Genomic DNA, 19384 nt, shown 5'->3' on the forward strand with positions numbered 1-19384 from the left:
TCCTTTGCTCTATCTCTCCCGAGAGGCCTCATCACATCTCCCCTTCCTTAGCCTCCTATTCCACAAGGGCCCATCTTTTGGGAGTCTGCTGAAGTGTCCCCTCTTTATGAAATCTTCTCTAACAACATGAACATTTCTTTACTGCATCTATAAAATGGGGCTGAAGCGCAAACAAGAAAATGTGCACAAAGGGCATTGTAGGCACTCAATAAATTGTGCCTATTATTTTTATACAGTCACATGCCTATTCTGATTCCCATTTTACAGTTGAAGAAAGTGAGGCAAAGAAGGATTAAGAAACTTGTCCAAGGCCACCTTGCTAGAAATTGGTAGTACTTGGATTTGAACTGAGGCATCAGACCCTCAGCTTTAATCATCATGTGAGACTGGCTCTCATTGTGATGAGGCTCTACTGAGATAACAGATGCCAGGATTTTGGCACAGGGCCTGGCCTGTGGTAGGTGCTCAATAAATACGGGAGACTGAAGTGAACTGAAAGGCTTCTCCATCCAGGGAGAGGGGGGAGATTACCCAAAGACTTTACTGACCATGACGTCTCATGCTTTTTATTCGACAAGACTCAACATCTTAAGATCTCTGATGAGAACAGGATGTAAAAAAATAATTCAGAAAACAAAATTCAGAATGGTGTCCCACTCAAAGCTTAGTGGGTCCAAAGCCTGTCGATCTACTTCACGGAGGGTGATTGTGGTCTTTAACTTTTCAGAACATTAAGGTGGTACAGAGATACTGGGGAAGGAGGGAGGATACATGGCAGTTGATCTGGGTGTTATTTTCCAATCAAGGCTCCATATGGAATGGAGATGCCTCCATCCTGACTCCCAAGTCTCTTTCGGCTCAGGTCATTCACCTCATCTACCCTACATTGAGCTCCATACAAAACTTAGGTAAACCAGAAAGCCTCCCATTTGTACCTGGGATCTTTCTACAGAGTCAGCTTCCCCTCTGAATCGAATCAACGGGGAATCCTGTGGGTCGCATTTCTTCCAACATGGAGGAGCTGTGAAAATATTGGAATAATAAGTGGAATCTCCGGTCTTGTCCCCCTTCACAAAGCTTTTGGTGGCACCGAAATCAAGAAGACAACAGGAGGAAGAGAACGCCGAACAATTCTATTGATGGAACCAAAACCCAAGAGCCCAGGATTGGCCCAAATCTCTGGAGAAACAAACAAGACAATTCCAGTTGGGTTACAGGTCACAAAAGATAACAAGAGTCACCACCAAATAAGACTAGGAGGCTTTCCGGAAATGGACCACTTTCTGAAATGCTTGCCGAAACTCTTTGTTAAACGCAGTATATATTATTGGATTGATGAGGGAGTTTAAATAGCCTAGCCAGGTGAAGAAGTCAAAGAGCGCTGGGTGGAGCCAGCAGGAGTCCCGGCAGATGGGAAGGACCAGAGATGCAACAAAGAAGGGCAGCCAGCAGATGATAAAGGCCCCCAGAATGATCCCCAGGGTTTTGGTGGCTTTCCTCTCTCGGGCGGCGTTAATCCTCTTCCGCTCCAGGACACTATCAGCCAGCTTGATTTTCACGTGGTTGAAAAAGAGAGGGGAGCCAGCCGCATGGGAATGCCCCTCATGGAGGCTGGAGCTGAGGGAGCAGAGCAAGGACCCCGCAGAGCCCGTGATGAGATGGGCCGTGGTGAAGCGCTTCCCATAGAGTGAAGGTGGATTCAGGATGCGGTTCCGGGCGGCCACGTAGATGCGGCCATAGAGGAGGATGAGCAACACCGAAGGGATGTAGAAGGCCCCACACGTGGAGTAGATGGTGTAGGAGAGCTGAGACGTGTTCACCAGGCAGTCTGACATCTCCTCGTGAGTTTTGGCCTGCCGCCAGAAGAGTGGCGGGATGGAGATACAGATGGAGATGACCCAGACGGTGGCAATCATGGCGGCCGCGCGGCCTGCTGTCCGGCGTTTACTATACTGCAGGGCGTCAGTGATGGCCCAGTACCTGTCCAGGGCAATGGCACAGAGATGCAGGATGGAGGCCGTGCAGCACGTGATATCAGAAGACAGCCAGATGTCACACAGGATCTGGCCAAAGCTCCAGGTGTGGGTGATGGTATAGGCGATGCTGACGGGCATGACCAAGATGGAGACTAAGAGGTCCGTCATGGCCAAGGAGCCGATGAGATAGTTAGCTGGGGTGTGGAGCTTCCTGGTGAGGAAGATGGTGGTAAGCACAAAGGCGTTGGAAAGGACGGTGGCCAGTGTGATGATGGAAAGGAGCAGAGCAAGAGAGATCTTGAGGGCCCGGAGTGTCCCTGGACCCCACGTCTCTGGGGTTTCTGTAGCATTCAGGGATCTGTTAGAGGCCTCCTGGAGAAGGTCTTTCAGTGACTGGTTTGGCAGGGACATTCTAGGTGGCTCTCTCTTCCCACAGACTTTGACACCCCCAGCTCCTTTCACAGTTGTCCTGCTTACAGAGCAAGGTCATCCTTCTGTTGCACGCTGGTGGGGACCTTCCATCAGAACAGACCACAGTGATAGGACCTCAAGAAGACTTGACTATTTGAAGAACATTGAGACGACAGCTGGTAGTTAAAGGTCTTTCCTAAATGGGATGAATCCCAAGATGTCTCACTATTCTGGAAGTTTGTCCAGCAAATGGTCAAGCCCAGGGGACATGTGCTGAATTTGTTAGACACTTATCAGAATATCATACACCAGTGTGGGCAATGCTTTGGGACTCTTGCTTTTGGCATTTTGGCTCCTTCCAAAGCTTGAGGGATAAATGTGTTTAATGAAAACTTCAGAATTTCCCCCATCCTATTCTGAGAAGAGTCTGGGTTTCAGGTTTCCTCTGGGGAGCTTTTAAAACTTTTAAAAGAAGTACCAGCAGATTCAGAAAAACAGTCCAGTCAATAGCTCACCGTTTCCCCAGGTTCATCTTGACACATCATGTGGCACTTAACATCGGTTCCTGTCCCAGTGATCGGTTTGAGCCTGAATAGACAAAACATTCTGGTTACCAAGACCTGAAGTGTGCATGAGCTGGGAGAAGGCAACACACACAGATCACTGTGGGTTCATCGACAGGGGCACATGTTCAGAGCTCTAGGGCTTAAAAAAGAAAAAGAGGAAAGAGGTTTTAGAAGGACAATGTAGACACTTGAGATTAACCGTAAGTTTAAAAGCATACTGCTTAGTGCTGGCAATGGTGCAGTGACACTGGCATTGTCAGAAGTGTAGGGAGAATACGGGAGAGGGCAATGCGCCCCACCCCCACAATTCCCAGAGGGGACAGAGCTGTTGGAAGCATCACAGGCTTGTTATAAATACATGAAATCAGCTTTGTAAATTATGAATCTGAAAAGTAAACAAAATAACTCCACACACAGGAAAAGAAGAGAAAAGAAAAGAAGAGAAAAGAAAAGAAAAGAAAAGAAAAGAAAAGAAAAGAAAAGAAAAGAAAAGAAAAAAGGGTCACCAGGAAAGATACCACATTTTTATAATGTTTTTCTCTAGGAATTGGGGAGGGGGAGGTGACCTTTCTTCTATTCATAAAAATTTTCCAAATTTCCTAGAATGAGCATGCATGATGCTTTTTTTCTTAAATGTTTGTTTATTTTTGAGACAGAGAGAGACAGAGCATGAGGAGGGGAGGGGCAGAAAGAAAGGGAGACACAGAATCTGAAGCAGGCTCCAGGCTCCGAGCTGTCAGCACAGAGCCCAACGTGGGGCTCGAACTCGTCAACTACGAGATCATGACCTGAGCTGAAGCCAGATGCTCAACCAACTGAGCCACCCAGGCACCCCTGAGCATGCATGATTCTTAAAGCAAACAAAAAAAGCAAAAACAGAAACACCTTTTGGTTAGTGAAGAGGTTAATTGCAAAAAAATAAAAAAATAAAAAAAAAAATAAAACCTTAAGCATTTTTTCACAGTGAAAGTTCAAATCCAGAAAATGTAGTCAGCTTTCTAAATGGAAACTGGCAGTTTGGCCACAAAAAACCTTAAAGACTCATTTTCTCCTCTGTGCCCCTCTGGGCTTGAATCTGAGTTTCAGTTTTTAGAGATGTGGGGTTCTTGGAGGTTGGGACCCTGAATCAGTGATCAGGGTGAGAGAAACCAGAGCCCGCTCTGTACGAGTCCCATCTCTGGCATGAGCCCAGCTGAAGTCTGTGGGGCCCGTGGGTAGCCCCTGATATACAGGGTTACCAAGAACAGTACCGGGGCACCTGGGTGGCTCAGTCAGTTGAGCGTCCGACTTCGGCTCAGGGCATGATCTCACAGTCCGTGAGTTCTAGCCCCACGTCAGGCTCTGTGGTGACAGCTCAGAGCCTGGAGCCTGCTTCAGATTCTGTGTCTCCCTCTCTCTCTGCCTCTCCCCTGTATGCACTCTGTCTCTCTCTCTCTTTCAAAATAACAAATATTTAAAAAAAAATTTTTTTTAAATATCTTCATAGAGGTGGGGAAACAGTCTCAATTTAAGAAAACCAATCTTAAACCACCTGCTCAAAAACATTCTCAAAGTTTGAAGGGTATTATTATTATGTCTTCCATAGAGCTCTTGCCATGTTCCAGGCATGGAGCTGGCCCTGGGGCCAAGAGTCACCCCTGTGACGTGGGCAGTGTGGCCCCCACCTTACAAATGAGCTGACCACACTCACAGAGGTGACATAACTGTCCAAGGTCACTCAGGTGGAAGTGGAAAAACTGGGTCCAGAGCCACTCTTGAAATTTCCATCCTTCTTCACGCTGCCTTGATCAGGAAGAAAAAGCCTTAAGGCACATGTGCTTCCAGGAGTGAAACTGGTTTGGGGCCTCACGATGATAGGTGAAAATGATGGCCTCTCCTGACCCCTCTCGCTCTGTGCTCCACCTCAAAAGCCTCTGGTTTTTCTCCCACTTTGGTTCACATGGAAAATGTGAAGTTGGGTTGGATTCTTTGGAATCTTCTCCTTTCCAGACAGACTCGGTGCAGTCTTTTCTCACGAAAGACTATATGCTTGCCCCCACAAACCCATGCAGTCACTCCTTGCGTTTCAGGCATTCCAATGACCTCATTCCGTGAAAGGCGTGGGCTCAGAAAGGCCTGGGAGGCTAGTGGGTGACATCTTGGGAAGGACAGGGTGGCTTACCTTGGTTAGGGTTAGGAATTCTGGGCTGGAATTCTGAGGGAAGCCACACGATTCTGAGGCTTTCTCCCTCCTCTCCTGCCTGCTGTCCTTCCCTACCCTAGAGAAAGTTGGGGGCATTTCCCATAACCCAGCCACCTTTGGAGACAAAGACTGTAGCTCTATAAACAACTACCTCTCCTATCGCACTGCAAATAATAGATGTGCTTCCAGGAGTGAAACTGGTTAAAACAAATTAAAGCAAATTAAAACAACAGTGAGGGGGCACTTGGGTGGCTCAGTTGGTTAAGTGTCTGACTCTTGATTTTGGCTCAGGTCACCATCCCACTGTTTGTGAGTTCAAGCCCTGAGTCAGGCTCTGTGCTGACAGTGCGGAGCCTGCTTGGGATTCTCTCTCTCTCCCTCTCTCTCTGCCCCTCCCCTGCTTATGCTCTGTCTCTCAAAATAAAGACATAAACTTAAAAAACAAAAAACAAAAACAGTGAGATACCATATTCACTTAGCCAATAGGTAAAACATTTTGAATCGGTCATGTCACGTCATTTGTGAGGGTGTGGACCAACAGGAATTGTCACCTACCACTAGTAGAGCGTGAAGTGGAGGAACCTCGTTAGCAAACAATCTGATATTATCTCATAAGGCAAAAGATGCAATGATTACCTCACCACCCAGTAATTTACACACAGCAGAGACACTGTTCTCTGTGTTCACCAGCAGAGAGGAACAAGAATGGTCACGGTGGCGTTGATTAGAACGAACAACTAGAAACCGCCCAACGTCCATCCACAGCAGAGTGGTAGAACGTGGCGTTTTCCTCCGAAAGTACCACGGAGAAGCAAACCTAAGTAAACCAAAGCTGCATGCGTCAAAGTGGGTGCGTCTCACCAACACTTAGTGCCAAAGCCAAAAACACGTAAGAAGAAACACACTGTCTAGAGATACAAATATATGTGGCAAAGCCATAAGGAAAAGCAAGGAAATATTAAATATAAAATCCAGGATGGTGGTCACCCCTGGAGGGGAGAAAATGCAGGAATATGATGGTGGAGGGTTTTTAAAGGTATCAGTGATGTTCTATTTCTTAAGGCGGTGGTAGGTACATAGACGTTTATTATTATTCTTTGAACTGTAGGTATATTTTAGATATACTCTTTTGTAGGGAATGATAGATTTGTAATTTTTCTTAATCAGTTTTGTACATTGTAAAAAAACCAAAAAGAACCCTACTACCAAGAGTAGCACTGATATATTTTGATACATTAATACCTGTTGATACATTTGAATCCAGAAGTTCTGGGTTCTGGTCCCAGCTCTGCCACCCACCAGCAGGTAACCAAGGGCAAGTCACGACTTTCCTTTGACCCTCAATTTCTTCCTTGGTAAAATGGAAACATAAGCATGGCTATCCTGCCCCAAAGGGTGTTTAGTACTTCCAATAAGATCATGTACATGATGTGCATTAAATTGTGGAGACCTGAACAAATGTAATGAGGATGACAAAGATGGCAGGCAATGGCTAAAAGCATACATTTAAGGGGCGCCTGGGTGGCGCAGTCGGTTAAGCGTCCGACTTCAGCCAGGTCACGATCTCGGGTCCGTGAGTTCGAGCCCCGCGTCGGGCTCTGGGCTGATGGCTCAGAGCCTGGAGCCTGTTTCCGATTCTGTGTCTCCCTCTCTCTCTGCCCCTCCCCTGTTCATGCTCTGTCTCTCTCTGTCCCAAAAATAAATAAACGTTGAAAAAAATAAAAAATAAAAAAAATAAAAGCATACATTTAAGTCAGGCAGGATCGGGTTCCAATTCCTGTTGTCCATTTTCTTGCTATGGCCACTGGACAAGTCACTTAAGCTCTCTGGGCCTGCACAGCCTCAGTGATGGAGATGATAATCCATTCCTCAAAGGAGCTTGGGGAGAACTGATAAGATCATGGATCCAAATGCCCGACATAGTGAATGACGAGTTCTCTGGTTTCTCTATGATGCGTCCGAGTACATTCAGGTCTGCAGGCAACAAGGTGTCTTCTGTCCACTGTCCAATAAGCCACCAATATCCATTTTGGTGAGTGATGTCTGCCATTGTCGGAACTACCAGCCACACTAGGGAGCTTCTCCCCTGCCCACCCTCGGGAGCCATCATGGCAGCAGCGAGGACTCCCCTCAGCCCAGTAGCATCTCCCCGAAATCAAGTTACACAGACCCCAGCTACACCATACACCCCCAGCTCTAATGTCTCTGCTGCGAGATGGGGGGGGGGGGGGGGCGGGGGCGGTGGTGGAAACCAGAGTCTCATTCTCAACTTGCTCCACAGACCACCTCTACCCACAGCTGATTGGACCAGGGTGACATGTGACCCCAAATGGACGAATCAGATTCTCTCCTGGGAATTCAGCAGAGACCGTGAGCAGGTTAATGGATTGATGATGGAAGGGGAACAAACTTCAAGCTAAGGATCCTGAGGCTGATGTCTGGCCACTGTCATGACCGAGGCCAAGGCAGGTTTGGGGGCTGCAGAAAAGCGGTGGTAAATAAGAAAAGAGGTCTGCAGACAGAGGCAGAAGGGAGGGAACAGAGAAAAGAGCAGAGAAAGGAGAACCACCTACCTCAAGAGAGGAGGAGAAAGGAAGCTTCCAGACCCAATGGCACTCCTTCCTATTCTTGGATGTCCATGAGCGACCTCTGTACCCAGGAAACCTCGTTTGTACCAGCTCATGCTTTTCCTAGTTGAGGCAGTTCAAATGGACTGAGAAACAGTCCAACAGGCCCCCAGCAGGATTTCTGGGTTCCTTCCTCTCCAAATAATCCCAACTGTGAGATGGAGGCAAGTCATTTCACCTCCTGGGATTTCTTCTTCATCTGTAAATTGGGGTAATAGCACCTTTCTCCCAGAACTGCTCTGTGGATTCAGTGGGAAGGGTACAAGCCCAGAGAGTGGCTGGTCCCCAGCAGGGCCTCTTTGGAGCCGTCTTAACAAGGGTTTCCTACCCAGGGCTCATTCGGTTTGCAGAAGATCAGTCACCTCCCCTTTCGGAAGGATCTTTATCTTAACGGAGTCATAAAACCTTACCAGAAACCAAGAGGATATGTGGGTTTAATGTAGCCTCAGAAGCCAGGCTCATCCTTTTGTAAGGAAAAACAAAACAAAACAAAACAAAACAGGGTTCTGTGATAAAGATTTCTTGCAGTAGGAAAAATACCCCCCAGAGAAATTGTTGTCTGATCTTTCTCTAAAAGCCGTGCGGTATGGCTGCATGAGCCCTGGATGGGGAAATCATTCTCCACAAATCTGAAGAGTGCTTTACATTTTATTTTTTTTAATGTTTATTTATTTGAGAGAGAGAGAGAGAGAGAGAGAGAGAGAAACACAGAATCTGAGGCAGGCTCCAGGCTCTGAGCTGTCAGCACAGAGCCCAATGTGGGGCTCGAACCCATGAAACGTGAGATCATGACCCGAACCGAAGTCGGACACTTGATCGACTGACCCACCCAGGCACCCCAGAGTGCTTTATATTTTACAAAGCGCATCCACATTTGTTATATCGTCTCCTTCTCTCTATGGCATGGGACCTCCCTCAGCCTCAGTTTCCTTCCCTGTAAAATCACAGTATCAATTTTACCTCCTGGGGGGCATCAGGAGCATGAAATAATGTATGTGGGTAAGACTAGAAAAGTGTTAACAGGGGTATGTACGTGCGTGTGGATCTGTCTATCTACAGCTGAGTGCAAGTTTTGACTTCTAATTAGTATCTTGAGCGAGTCAATCTTTCACCCGTTTCTCTAATTATAAAATCTGGAAAATGTAGAAGATAAAACATAGCTAAACCACTGACCAAAAACCTCCACTCCCAGCTCTAGAACTAACAAAAACATGCATGTACATCTGCCTAAACACTTGTGTAAGAATTGTTCACATAGGCACTATTTAACAGCCATAAACTGAAAACGACCCAAACAGACAGCAGCGGAAGAAGGGACAAATGATTGTGGCATATCCATCCAGCAGAATATCACACATCAGTGAGAAGGAATGCCAACTGCCCCCTACACACAACCATACAGAAGAAGCTTCTTATGCTCAACACTGTGATACCACATGTGATTCAAATTTCATCAAGTTCAAGAACAGGCAAAACAGACCTACACGGATGGAAGTCATGTGAGAGTGTTGCCCTTGAGGCAAGGGCATGCAGTGACTGGGAGGGAGCACGAGAGGGCTTCTGGGTGAATGAAGGTCATGTTCTATTTCTCCAGCTGGGTGTGTTCATCTTTGAAAGTTCATCAGGCTGTACACGTGTGTTTGGGGCACTTTTGTTTTTGTAAAACGTTTACCCAAAAAAAGTAGTGGTTAAGTGCCTAAGTGCCTAAGAACCTTAGCCACCAGTTCTACGGGTCAAAAGGAGACCCTGGGCTTGTCACTTAACTTCTCTGAGCTGTTTCTTCAGGTGGAAAATGGGGACAAGGGGCGCCTGGCTGGCTCCATCGGTGGAGTGTGCGACTCCTGATCTCGGGGTTGGGTACAGAGCCCTACGCTGGGTACAGGGATTACTTAAGAATAAAATCTTTTAAAGGAAAGAAGGGAGGGAGAAAGGAAGAAAGAAAATGGGGATAATAACAATACGAAGCTCAAACTGCTGTTATGTATTAGTGAGCCGAACAGAAAGCCCAGCTATATAGTAAATGCTCCATCAATTACAGTTAGTTATAATTAACAGTCCCTCTCCGGCAAACATGATTTAAATATTTTTTAATGTTTATTTATTTTTGACAGAGAGAGAGACAGAGTATGAGTAGGGGAGGGGCAGAGAGAGAGGGAGACACAGAATTTGAAGCAGGCTCCAGGCTCCGAGCTGTCAGCACAGAGCCCGACGCGGGGCTCGAACTCATGAACTGTGAGATCATGACTTGAGCCAAAGTCGGACACTCAACTGACTGAGACACCCAGGCGCCCCACTGGCAAACATGATTTAGAAGGAACATTTTATTTTTATTATTTTTTAAAAATTGTAAATGTTTATTCATTTGAGAGAGACAGAGTATGTGTGGGGAAGGGGTAGAGGGAGAGAGGGACACAGAATCCGAAGCAGGCTCCAGGCAGGCTTGGAGCTTTCAGCACAGAGCTCGACGTGGGGCTCAAACTCACAGACCTGAGAGATCATGACCTGAGTCGAGCCAGGTCATAACCAACTGAGCCACCCAGGCACCCTAGAAGGAACATTTTAAATGATGCAATCCAATCTAATCAGCTGAGATTGCTGATGCCCAGAGAGGCAGGTGCCTTGTCCAGGACCACATAGCGAGGGTTGGCACCCCTCGCAGCTCAGCTCAGTGTTTCTACTACCCTGTGCTGCCTCCACCTTCCCCTGTCAAAAGGAGGGGTATATTTCCTTGTCCCTCAAGTCCGAATTCAGCATGGACTAGCTATAGTCAACAGCATGAGGCAGAAATGACAATGAGCCAGTTTCAGATTTAGTCTTGAAGAGGCTGTGCATGTTGCCACTTGCACTCTGCCATTGCCATGAGAACATGTACGGGCGAGCCCACTGGTCCCGAGAGGAGGCGAAGACACATGAAGCAGAGCCACTTCAGCCAACTGCCCCAGCCAAAGCCAGCCTAGAACAGAGCCCCTCAACTGACCAACAGATGCATGTGTGAGCCCAGCTAAACCAGTAGAAGTGCCCAGCCAATTTCAGATTAAATCAGCCAATCTCCAGATGCATGACTCGTAGTAATAAATGTCCTTTTAATCCCCTCAGTTTGGGGATGGTTTGTTACACAGCAATAGCTGACTGATATAGTCCCCTCATTTGCTGAATAACTAAATTCTAATGCATAAACCTAAATCTGCCTTGGCTCTTTTCTCCCTTCTCTGCCCTTGCCACCACTCTCCTGTTTCAGGCCACCATCTTCTTTGGCTTAAATGGTCTCCCTGCTGCCACTCCTGGCTTCTCTCTATTCGCTTACCATATCACATTCAGAATCTTCCTTTTAACTAAAAGTTTGACCATGTCACTCTTTTACAATCGTCTAGTGGCTCCCAAAGCACCTGGGATTCAGTCCCAGCTTCACAGCTTGGTCTAAGAGACCCTTTATGAATTGGTCTTTATTTATATTTCCAGCATCATCTCCTGACCCAGCTGGCTGTGACCTTTGTACTCTGGTGGCACAGATTTGGTAGTTTTCATGGCACAGGGTGCCCAGTGCTGTTTCCTGCTCTGAACCTCTGTCCCTGTTGTGTCCTCTGCCTGGAAAGTATCCCCTCTGGTTGCCTAACCCAAATCACACTTCAGGACTAAGCTCTGGTATCTCCCCAGAAGGCCTTCCCTAACCTCCCCCCCAGCCCAGCTTGGGTTAGATATCCTGCTTCTGGTTGATCACCACATAGTGCTTACCATGCTGGACTGTCTCCATCACCGGACCTTGAGTGCAGGGACCATGTCTTATTTAACCCCTACAGCCCTGACACCTGACCCAGAGCAAGAGATCAATACCTGTTTATGAAAGTCTCCCTGAACTGGTGAGGAATGGACTCTGCGAACAGAGCCTGGCTTGAGAGGTGGGAGCCCTGAGCTTTTGCTTGGCTCTGTCATGAACTCTCTGTGGCCTCAGATAAGTGAGTCCCTGCTCTGGGCCTCAGTTTCTCCATCTTGAAAATGCGAGGGTTGGATCAGATCAGAGATTCTCTGGCTGTGCATTAGAATCTCCTAGGGGAGCTTTAAAAACATACAAATACTGTCAAAAAAAAATATATACAAATGTCCAGTCCTTACCCCACCTAGAGCCCAGGCACTGTAATTTTTTCAAGCTCCCTAAATGTTTCGAGGAGATTGAGAACCTCTGGCCTGGGTGATCGTTGGTTATCTTTAAAAAGTCCATGGCAGGCGAAGCCTGTTTTCCAGGCCTTTGCAATAGCCAGGGAAGTATGAGAACTCAGACTCTTCCTACTTTCAGCTTGGCACTGGGTTATTACCAGCTTTCAGCAGGGAAGGGGCCACCTTGGAAGATTAAGTGTGTTACATAAAGGCTCTTGCCTTTGTGGTTGGTTGACAACTCACTAGATTCTCCCATGCTTGTGCGAAAGTGGGCAAATGGGGTTTTAAACTCTCGGGGCGCCTGGGTGGCGCAGTCGGTTAAGCGTCCGACTTCAGCCAGGTCACGATCTCGCGGTCCGTGAGTTCGAGCCCCGCGTCAGGCTCTGGGCTGATGGCTCAGAGCCTGGAGCCTGTTTCCGATTCTGTGTCTCCCTCTCTCTCTGCCCCTCCGCCGTTCATGCTCTGTCTCTCTCTGTCCCAAAAATAAATAAACGTTGAAAAATAAAATAAAATAAAATAAAATAAACTCTCATCATCTGCCTCTAACTACCCCTTGGGGCAGAGTTAGTATGCCCATTTTACAGATGAGAAAACTGAGGTCTAGAGAAGTGAAAATGACTGGCTTAAGGCCACACAGGTAGTATGTGACACAGCTGGGATTGAGAGCCAGTGCTGAGAAACTCTAGAATAGCCAATCCTGGCCACACATGGCCACTGAGTGCTTTAAAGGTGGCCACTGAGATGTGCTGTAGTGTAAAACACACTGAGTGTCATTTTCCTTTTCTTTTTTTAATGTTTATTGACTTATTTTGAGAGAGACAGAGAGAGAGACAGAGAGAGAGAAAAAGGGAGAGATAGAGAGAATGAATCCCAAGCAGGCTCCACGCTGTCAGCACAGAACCCTATATGGGCTCTCAACAAACTCTGAGATCATGACCTGAGCCAAAATCAAGAGCTGGTCACTTAACCTATTGAGCCACCCAGGCACCCCAAAACACACTGAGTTTCAAAGAGTTAGTTAAAAAAAAGAATAAAATATCTCACTAACAATTTTTTTATATCAGTTGCATGATAATATTTTGGACCTATTGAGTAAATAAAATATGATTGAAATTAATTTCACTTTTTTCTTAACACAGCTACCTCTAAATTTTCTAAATCTAAAATGAACTTTGTGGCTTTCTTTTTTTTTTTTTAATATAATATATTGTCAAGTTGGCTAACATACAATGTATACAGTGTGCTCTTGGTTTTGGGGGTTAGGATCCTGTGATTCATCGCTTACATACAACACCCTGTGCTCATCCCAACAGGTGCCCTCCTCCATGCCCATCACCCATTTCCCCCGCCCCCTCTACCCCCCATCAACCCTCAGTTTGTTCTCTGTATTTAAGAGTCTCTTATGGTTTGCCTCCCTACATTTTTCCCCTTCCCTTCCTCAATGGTCTTCTGTTAAGTTTCTCAAGTTCCACATATAAATGAAAACATATGATATCTGTCTTTCTCTGACTTATTTCACTTAGCATAATACCCTCCAATTCCATCCACATTGCTGCAAATGGCAGGATTTCATGCTTTCTCATTGCCAAGTAGTATTGCATTTTATGGAAGAGCCTAAATGTCCATCCCCTGATGAATGGATAAAGAAGATGTGGTTTGTATATACAATCTGGCTTGCTTTCTATTTCTATTGGCTGGCAGTGCTCTAGAACCAGGGGTTCTCAACAGGGGTGATATCGCCCCCTAGGGGTCATTTCGGATCTCGGTCCTCTGGGAACTCCGCACAATCCAGGGGCAGGGTTGGGGCGGAACACGGGGCTGTGGGGGCGGGGGCGAGACCGGTAGTAGTAGTAAAGTGATGGCCAGTGTTATCAAGAGCTTGTTATATGCCAGGCACTGTTTTAAGCACTTCTCCTTTATCAACTCATTTAAGGCCGACCACAACCTCTGAAGTCAGTCTTACTGGTATTATTCCCATTTCCCAGGGCAGAGAACTGTGGCTCCGAGACATGGCTGGTCTGAGACTGCAGATCTAGGATAGGAGTCCAGCTTGCTGTCTCCATGCTCCCCCGCTCAGGAAAGGTGAACGAGTCAGTTCCACTCCCTCCTTCGTTGCACAAACACGCCTGCACACACTCACAAACTCTTTGTTGGGGACGTGTTCTATGCCAGGCTCCATCACTCCCACCTGAATGAGCTCTGCCGTCAACCCTCAGCACGTACCTCTCCGCCTGCCTTCGCAGCACAGATCAGAGAGAGGGCAGAAACAGCCACTGCAGCACATCTCACGCTGGAAGGAGCACAAGCACTCCCTGGGGACTGTATGGAAAGTGCAGGCCCTGACTCCATGGGACCAGAGCGGGACCTGAGATTCGGCATTTCTGACAAGGTGATGCTGTTGCTTCCTGCACCACAATGAGTTCTGCAAGGGATGAGAGCGACGTCAGCTCTAGGGTTTAAGAAAGATCTGAGCGTCAGAGCGGGAAAGACTCAGGAATCCTCTAGTCCAACTCCCTCATGGTGCTGACAGGGAGAGAGGCCCAGAGAGGGTAAGACACTTGCCCAAGGGCACACAGTGAGTCACAGGCAGAGATCAAGTCTTCAGATTCCCGTCAGAGCTCCTTCCGTTGCCTCCCATTTGCAGCAGGAACTTGAGACTCAGGACAGAAGTATCTAGTGGCTCTCGTGGCCGTTTCACACCATATGCTTTTGGCATCCTCAAATCTCCCAGTCATCTCAATCTGAGTTTCCATACTAGGGGAGTAATTCTCAGAGCAGACTGGCGGGGCAGACCACACTCTACCAGAAACCTTTAGGGCTGCACCCCAGGGTCCTGGAGCTCAAACTGCCACTCCCCCATGCTGCACATCTGGGTCCCCAGAGAACACCTGAGCTGATGGAGTAAAACCATTTTCAGGACAAACGAGAGGCTGTCTTCTCCAGACTGGATAAGCAAGATATGAACAACAGGAATTCAGTTCCTAGAAATCAAACACTGAATTTGTTAGTGCTTACAGGATCCAAACCTGCTATTCACCATCTGTTCGCCCTGCTGGGAGGCACAATACAGCTGTGTTGGGAGCACAAGCTTCAGAGTCAGGTAGACTGGATTTGCTCCCCAGCTCTGCCACTTACTAGCTCTGTGACTTTGGGCAAGTTTTTCTGAGCCTGTTTCCTCATCCATTTAATAGCTATCTATTTAAAGCCCGCCACGTGTTGGCATAAGCAACATATGTGGACCCTGGGAAGACTTGCGGTGGCCCCAGGAACACCCTGCTGGAGCCCGGGTCCACAGACATGATGGAGATGACATCGGAGCATGAAGGGAGCCGCGGGGAATGTAGGAGGGACAGATAACCTGCCACAACTCTGAGAGCCCCTCTGAAAGTGGCTATGGAGCTGAGCACTGGAGGACAGATGCAATCAGCAAGCGACACCTGCTCCACAGGACTGAGAGAACCTTGCCCTCCCTGCATCCTGACTCCTTTTTATTCACGTCCTGTTGCTTTCCCATCCAGAATCCAGCCCTTCCTCTCCTCCTCTTATTCACCTGCACTCAGCAGAACGCCCCATCTCTGCATGGCTGGGAACCTCTTCCTGCAAAAACACTGTGGTTCTCACTCTTCTGAAGCTTTGTCCAGGCTATTCCCTCTACCTGGAATGCCCTTCCTCCCATCTCCTCTGCGCTCTCTGGAGATTTCTCTGGACCCAAGAGATGGAACTGATCACTCCCTCCTCCCCACCCCACTGGGCTCACTTGCTGACTGCCTGTCTCCCTGCAGGACTTGAGTTCAGGAAGGGGGTGAGTGGTATACATGTGTCAGGAAGCCCAGTGCCCTCTGTGTGGGGTACCCCTCATCTACTCATCAACTGCACACTTCACTCACTCACTGCACCTTCAACACTTTCCTTTTGCTGAAACTTGTCCACTCCTTCCACCAGTCACGGGAGTTTGGGAGGTCCCAAACTCAATACAGCCACCTTCTTTCTCATCCACACCAGCCCCTTCTGTTTCCTCCTTGGTAGCCGTTATACTGTTCCCATCCACTCATCCCTAGCACTTGGCATCCTCCCTCTCCCTTCTCTTCCCTCATATTTCCCTTTCAAGTGTGAGCCCGTTGAGGCTAAGAAAGGTAATGCAATCAGCTCAAGGTCACACAGTGCTTAAGTGGCCAGACCCAGGATCTTGCTCTGAGCAGCCCAGACTTCCTCCCTCGCCTCACCTCTTACTCTCCTACAGGTCCTGTCTCCCCTCCCTTGACTTCCCCCCACACATTTGGAGCCACTTGGTTCAGGCTGATTGCCCTCTGCATGGAAGAGCACTCTTGCCTTCATGCATGCCTAATGTAATCTGCTCTCTGTTCTCTGAGGCCCTTCTCAAAAGCCGCTTCCTCCAGGAAGCCTTTTCTGATGAAGCAGAAGCAAAATCTCCCTCCTTTAAACCCTCTCCTGACTCCAGGTTTGTCTGTGCCTCTCACTCCTGGGCTAGAAGCTCCTTGAAGGGCTACCTATTCCCTCCGCACTCCAGTGACTGTGGCGCAGTAGGCTCGCAATCAATACAGAACTCCTTTGTGAGGCCCACCTGAGCCCTGGAGAAATCACAGCAGCCCCTCTCTGCAGTCTGAAACTCTCCAACGGCTCCCATCTCAGAACAAAATCCGAAATCCTCACCGTGGCCTACAAGGCCCTATGTTGCCTGCCCCCCAAGCCACCTCTCTGACTTCATCTCTTACCGGCTGCCCGCCCCACACTTAAGTATCACCTCTTCGGCAAAGCTTTGACCAGCCAATATCAAGTAGTTCTCCTCCTCTATCACATCACCCTGCTTGATGCTCATTTTAGCACTTGAACCTATCTGGCATTTTCTGCTCATCTGTTACTTGTCTCCCCCCTCCACCCCCCACCAACTCCCAAAACATACCTTCTGTCTAGCTCATCGCTATGTCCCCAGGGTCTAGAACACTGTGAGGCTGATAAGACCTAAATGGGTCTACAGCCTGAGGAGAGATCTGAGCTGGAGACAAACTTTTATGAGTCACATGCACAGAGGTGGTAACTAAAGCCAATGGGGTGGATGAGATCACCCAGGGAGAGTGTCTAGTATGAGCAGAGCAGAGGGCCTGGGGGAGCAGAGCCGCTAATGGCTGTAGAAAGGAAGATAAACCTGCAAAAACAAGAGACGAAGAAGGGCAAGTATGACAGTGTTAAATTGCAGGAGCCAGAAGAGAGGGTGTCCAGAGTAAAGGTGCAGTCGGCAGGGTCATCTGCTGCTGAGAAAGTTAAAGACTGAACGGCGTCTGCAGAATTCAGCCTGCTGGAGGATACTGGTGACCTTGGCAGACCCCTGCCCCTCTGTGTGCCTCAGACAGGAGCTATCTGCAATGAGAGGGACCTCTCAGGTCCCAGGAACTCCCAGCTCTGAGGACCTGTATTTCCGCTTATAGTCACATCACTTCATGAAGAACTGTCATCCATCTGGGGCCTTGGGGAAAAGGGACCACCCTGTAAATTTACCCTCATTATTTACCCGTCATGTAACTGACAAACTCTAAGAAAGTACGCTGTATTTCCAGGCCTGTACTAGGCACCATGGGGAGGAGAGGAGGCCCTGTGCCCTGCCCAGTCATGTCCAGCTGGCCAGCCCCTCCCTCCTATGTCACCCTCTAGCCGGCATCCTAGCTGGATACCACTTTTCTCTCCACTTGCTGGACAGGACCAAAGCCTGGAGAAGGCCCAGCTGCCCAAGAGGCCTTGCTTGCTGCTGTCGGTAAAGCGTCCCTCCATGTCGTTGTGAGGAAGGCTGAGACCCCGGCCAGTGGCTGTGCAGTCCAGAGGGCAGCACAGACTGGTGATGTGTGCTCAATTAGCAAACACTGGAGGCTGATTTCAAGGAAGAGACTGAGAGATGACTTTGACCAGAGCAATTATTGCCACTAATGACTGAGCTGTTGCTTGTGGCCAGGTACTGTGCTGAGCAAAGACCACATTTGATTTGCACGGCAAGCCTGGAAGGCTGCATTCTTAACCCATTTCACATGGGAGAAAACCGCGGCTCAGAGAGGTTCAGGACTTCCCCAAGGTCAGGCAGCTAGTAAATAACCAAGCCAGGTTTGCTAATACAGACAATCTGATGGAGAGCACCTGCTCTTAACTTCGACCTTCCCCAGAGCTGGTGAGGCAGGGGACTTTAGTCTTATATCCTCTTCCAAGCAATGCGACCTTGGGCAAGATTTATTCTCCACTCTCCCCATCTGCAGCAAAGCAGATTTCTTTGCGCCCTTCCAGTTCCGACATTACATGATTAGCTAGGATTTGTATAGAACTTTACAGTTTATAAAAAGGCATCCTTATAGCATCTCATTTATTCCCACGGATCCTGCAGGGTGGGAGAAGATGCGCAGATGTGCAAACTTAAGTTCGAAGAGAGGCAGTGACCTGCCCAAGGTCACAAAGCAAGTCAGGGCCTGCCGGGCTTCGGGTCTGGCAACCGAGGCTCCACACTGGACGCTCGCTCATTCAACTCCCCCTCCAGAAAGAAGCGGCCCCGCGCTGCATCGCACGCCGCCCTGGCCGGCAGGGGGCAGCGCCCGGCTTCCCTCCGCCTCCCGGGGCCACGCGGGGGCGTCGCAGCCCCCGACCCCGGGGCGCGCCCCCCGCCCCAACCCATCTCTTCCCGGCGCGGGGCACCCCGAACGCGCGCCTGCACCCCGCAGCCGCCTCCGGGCGCTGTCTCGGTCCCCCCCCCCTGCGTCCCGGGGCCCCGGACGGCGCCCCCCAGACGCTCCGCGCGGGTCGGACTCGTCCTCCGGGACCACCTGCCCCGCGCGCGCGCTTCCCGTCCGAAGGCGCCAAGAAGGGGGCCGCGCGGGGTCACCGAGACCCCGAGGCGCGGCGCCCTCTCCCCGCCCCAGCGCCCTCGGGACGGCCGCCGCGGCCGGACTGGCTGCCGCGAGGGCCCCGGTGCGCCCCTCCCCGGGCGGCACTCGGCTCCGAGCGCTTACCCGCTCCCAGCCGCGCAGGTGCGGACCCCGGGCTCGCCCGCCCGGGTCCTGCTTCCTCGCTTCGCGCCGCGTCTCTCCGCCGGCGGCCGCCGCATCTCCGCCGCGACCCCAGCCGAGCTCCCGGCGCCGCCCGCCCCGCCGCCCCCGGGGGCTCGGTCCGGCCCGCGCCCTCGCGGCCCCAGCTCCCTCCGCCCCGGCCGGCGCCCTGCGGCTCGCGCTCCGCGCTCCGCTAACCGCGCCCGCCGCTCCTCCTCGCTCCCCTCCCCCAGCTCCTCCCCCGCGAGGCTCGCTCCCCACTCTGCCCCCCGCCCGCGGCCCGCAGGCTCTGCCCCTTGCAGTCCCGGCCCGGCGGGGAGCTCCGAGCCCCCGCCGCCACCCCCGGCCCAGCCACAGGGGTGGGTGGGCGCCGGCCCCGCCCCTGACGTCCCGCCCCGCACCTGTAGGAGAGCGGGCGGACTGGGTCCGCAGT

The 19384-nt window shown here is 49.8% G+C and overlaps 1 protein-coding gene across 2 annotated transcripts; it reads right to left on the minus strand.

Annotated features, from left to right (window-relative positions):
- Positions 1 to 550: 550 nt before the first annotated feature.
- Positions 551 to 19055, minus strand: HTR1D (5-hydroxytryptamine receptor 1D). Of its 2 annotated transcripts, none has more exons than XM_045476092.1 (2): positions 18916 to 19055; positions 551 to 3092 (listed from the first exon to the last, which is right to left on the minus strand). In XM_045476092.1, the coding sequence occupies exon 2, from the start codon at positions 2385 to 2387 to the stop codon at positions 1254 to 1256; it is 1134 nt and encodes a 377-aa protein (XP_045332048.1). In that variant the 5' UTR covers positions 2388 to 3092; positions 18916 to 19055; the 3' UTR covers positions 551 to 1253. The 2 variants fall into 2 exon arrangements, with proteins under 2 accessions (XP_045332048.1, XP_045332049.1); XM_045476093.1 differs by lacking the exon at positions 18916 to 19055 and adding an exon at positions 13878 to 15579.
- Between the last annotated feature and the right edge of the window lie 329 nt (positions 19056 to 19384).

This window comes from Leopardus geoffroyi, chromosome C1 (assembly GCF_018350155.1).
Source record: "Leopardus geoffroyi isolate Oge1 chromosome C1, O.geoffroyi_Oge1_pat1.0, whole genome shotgun sequence".
Taxonomy (NCBI): Eukaryota; Metazoa; Chordata; class Mammalia; order Carnivora; family Felidae; genus Leopardus; species Leopardus geoffroyi.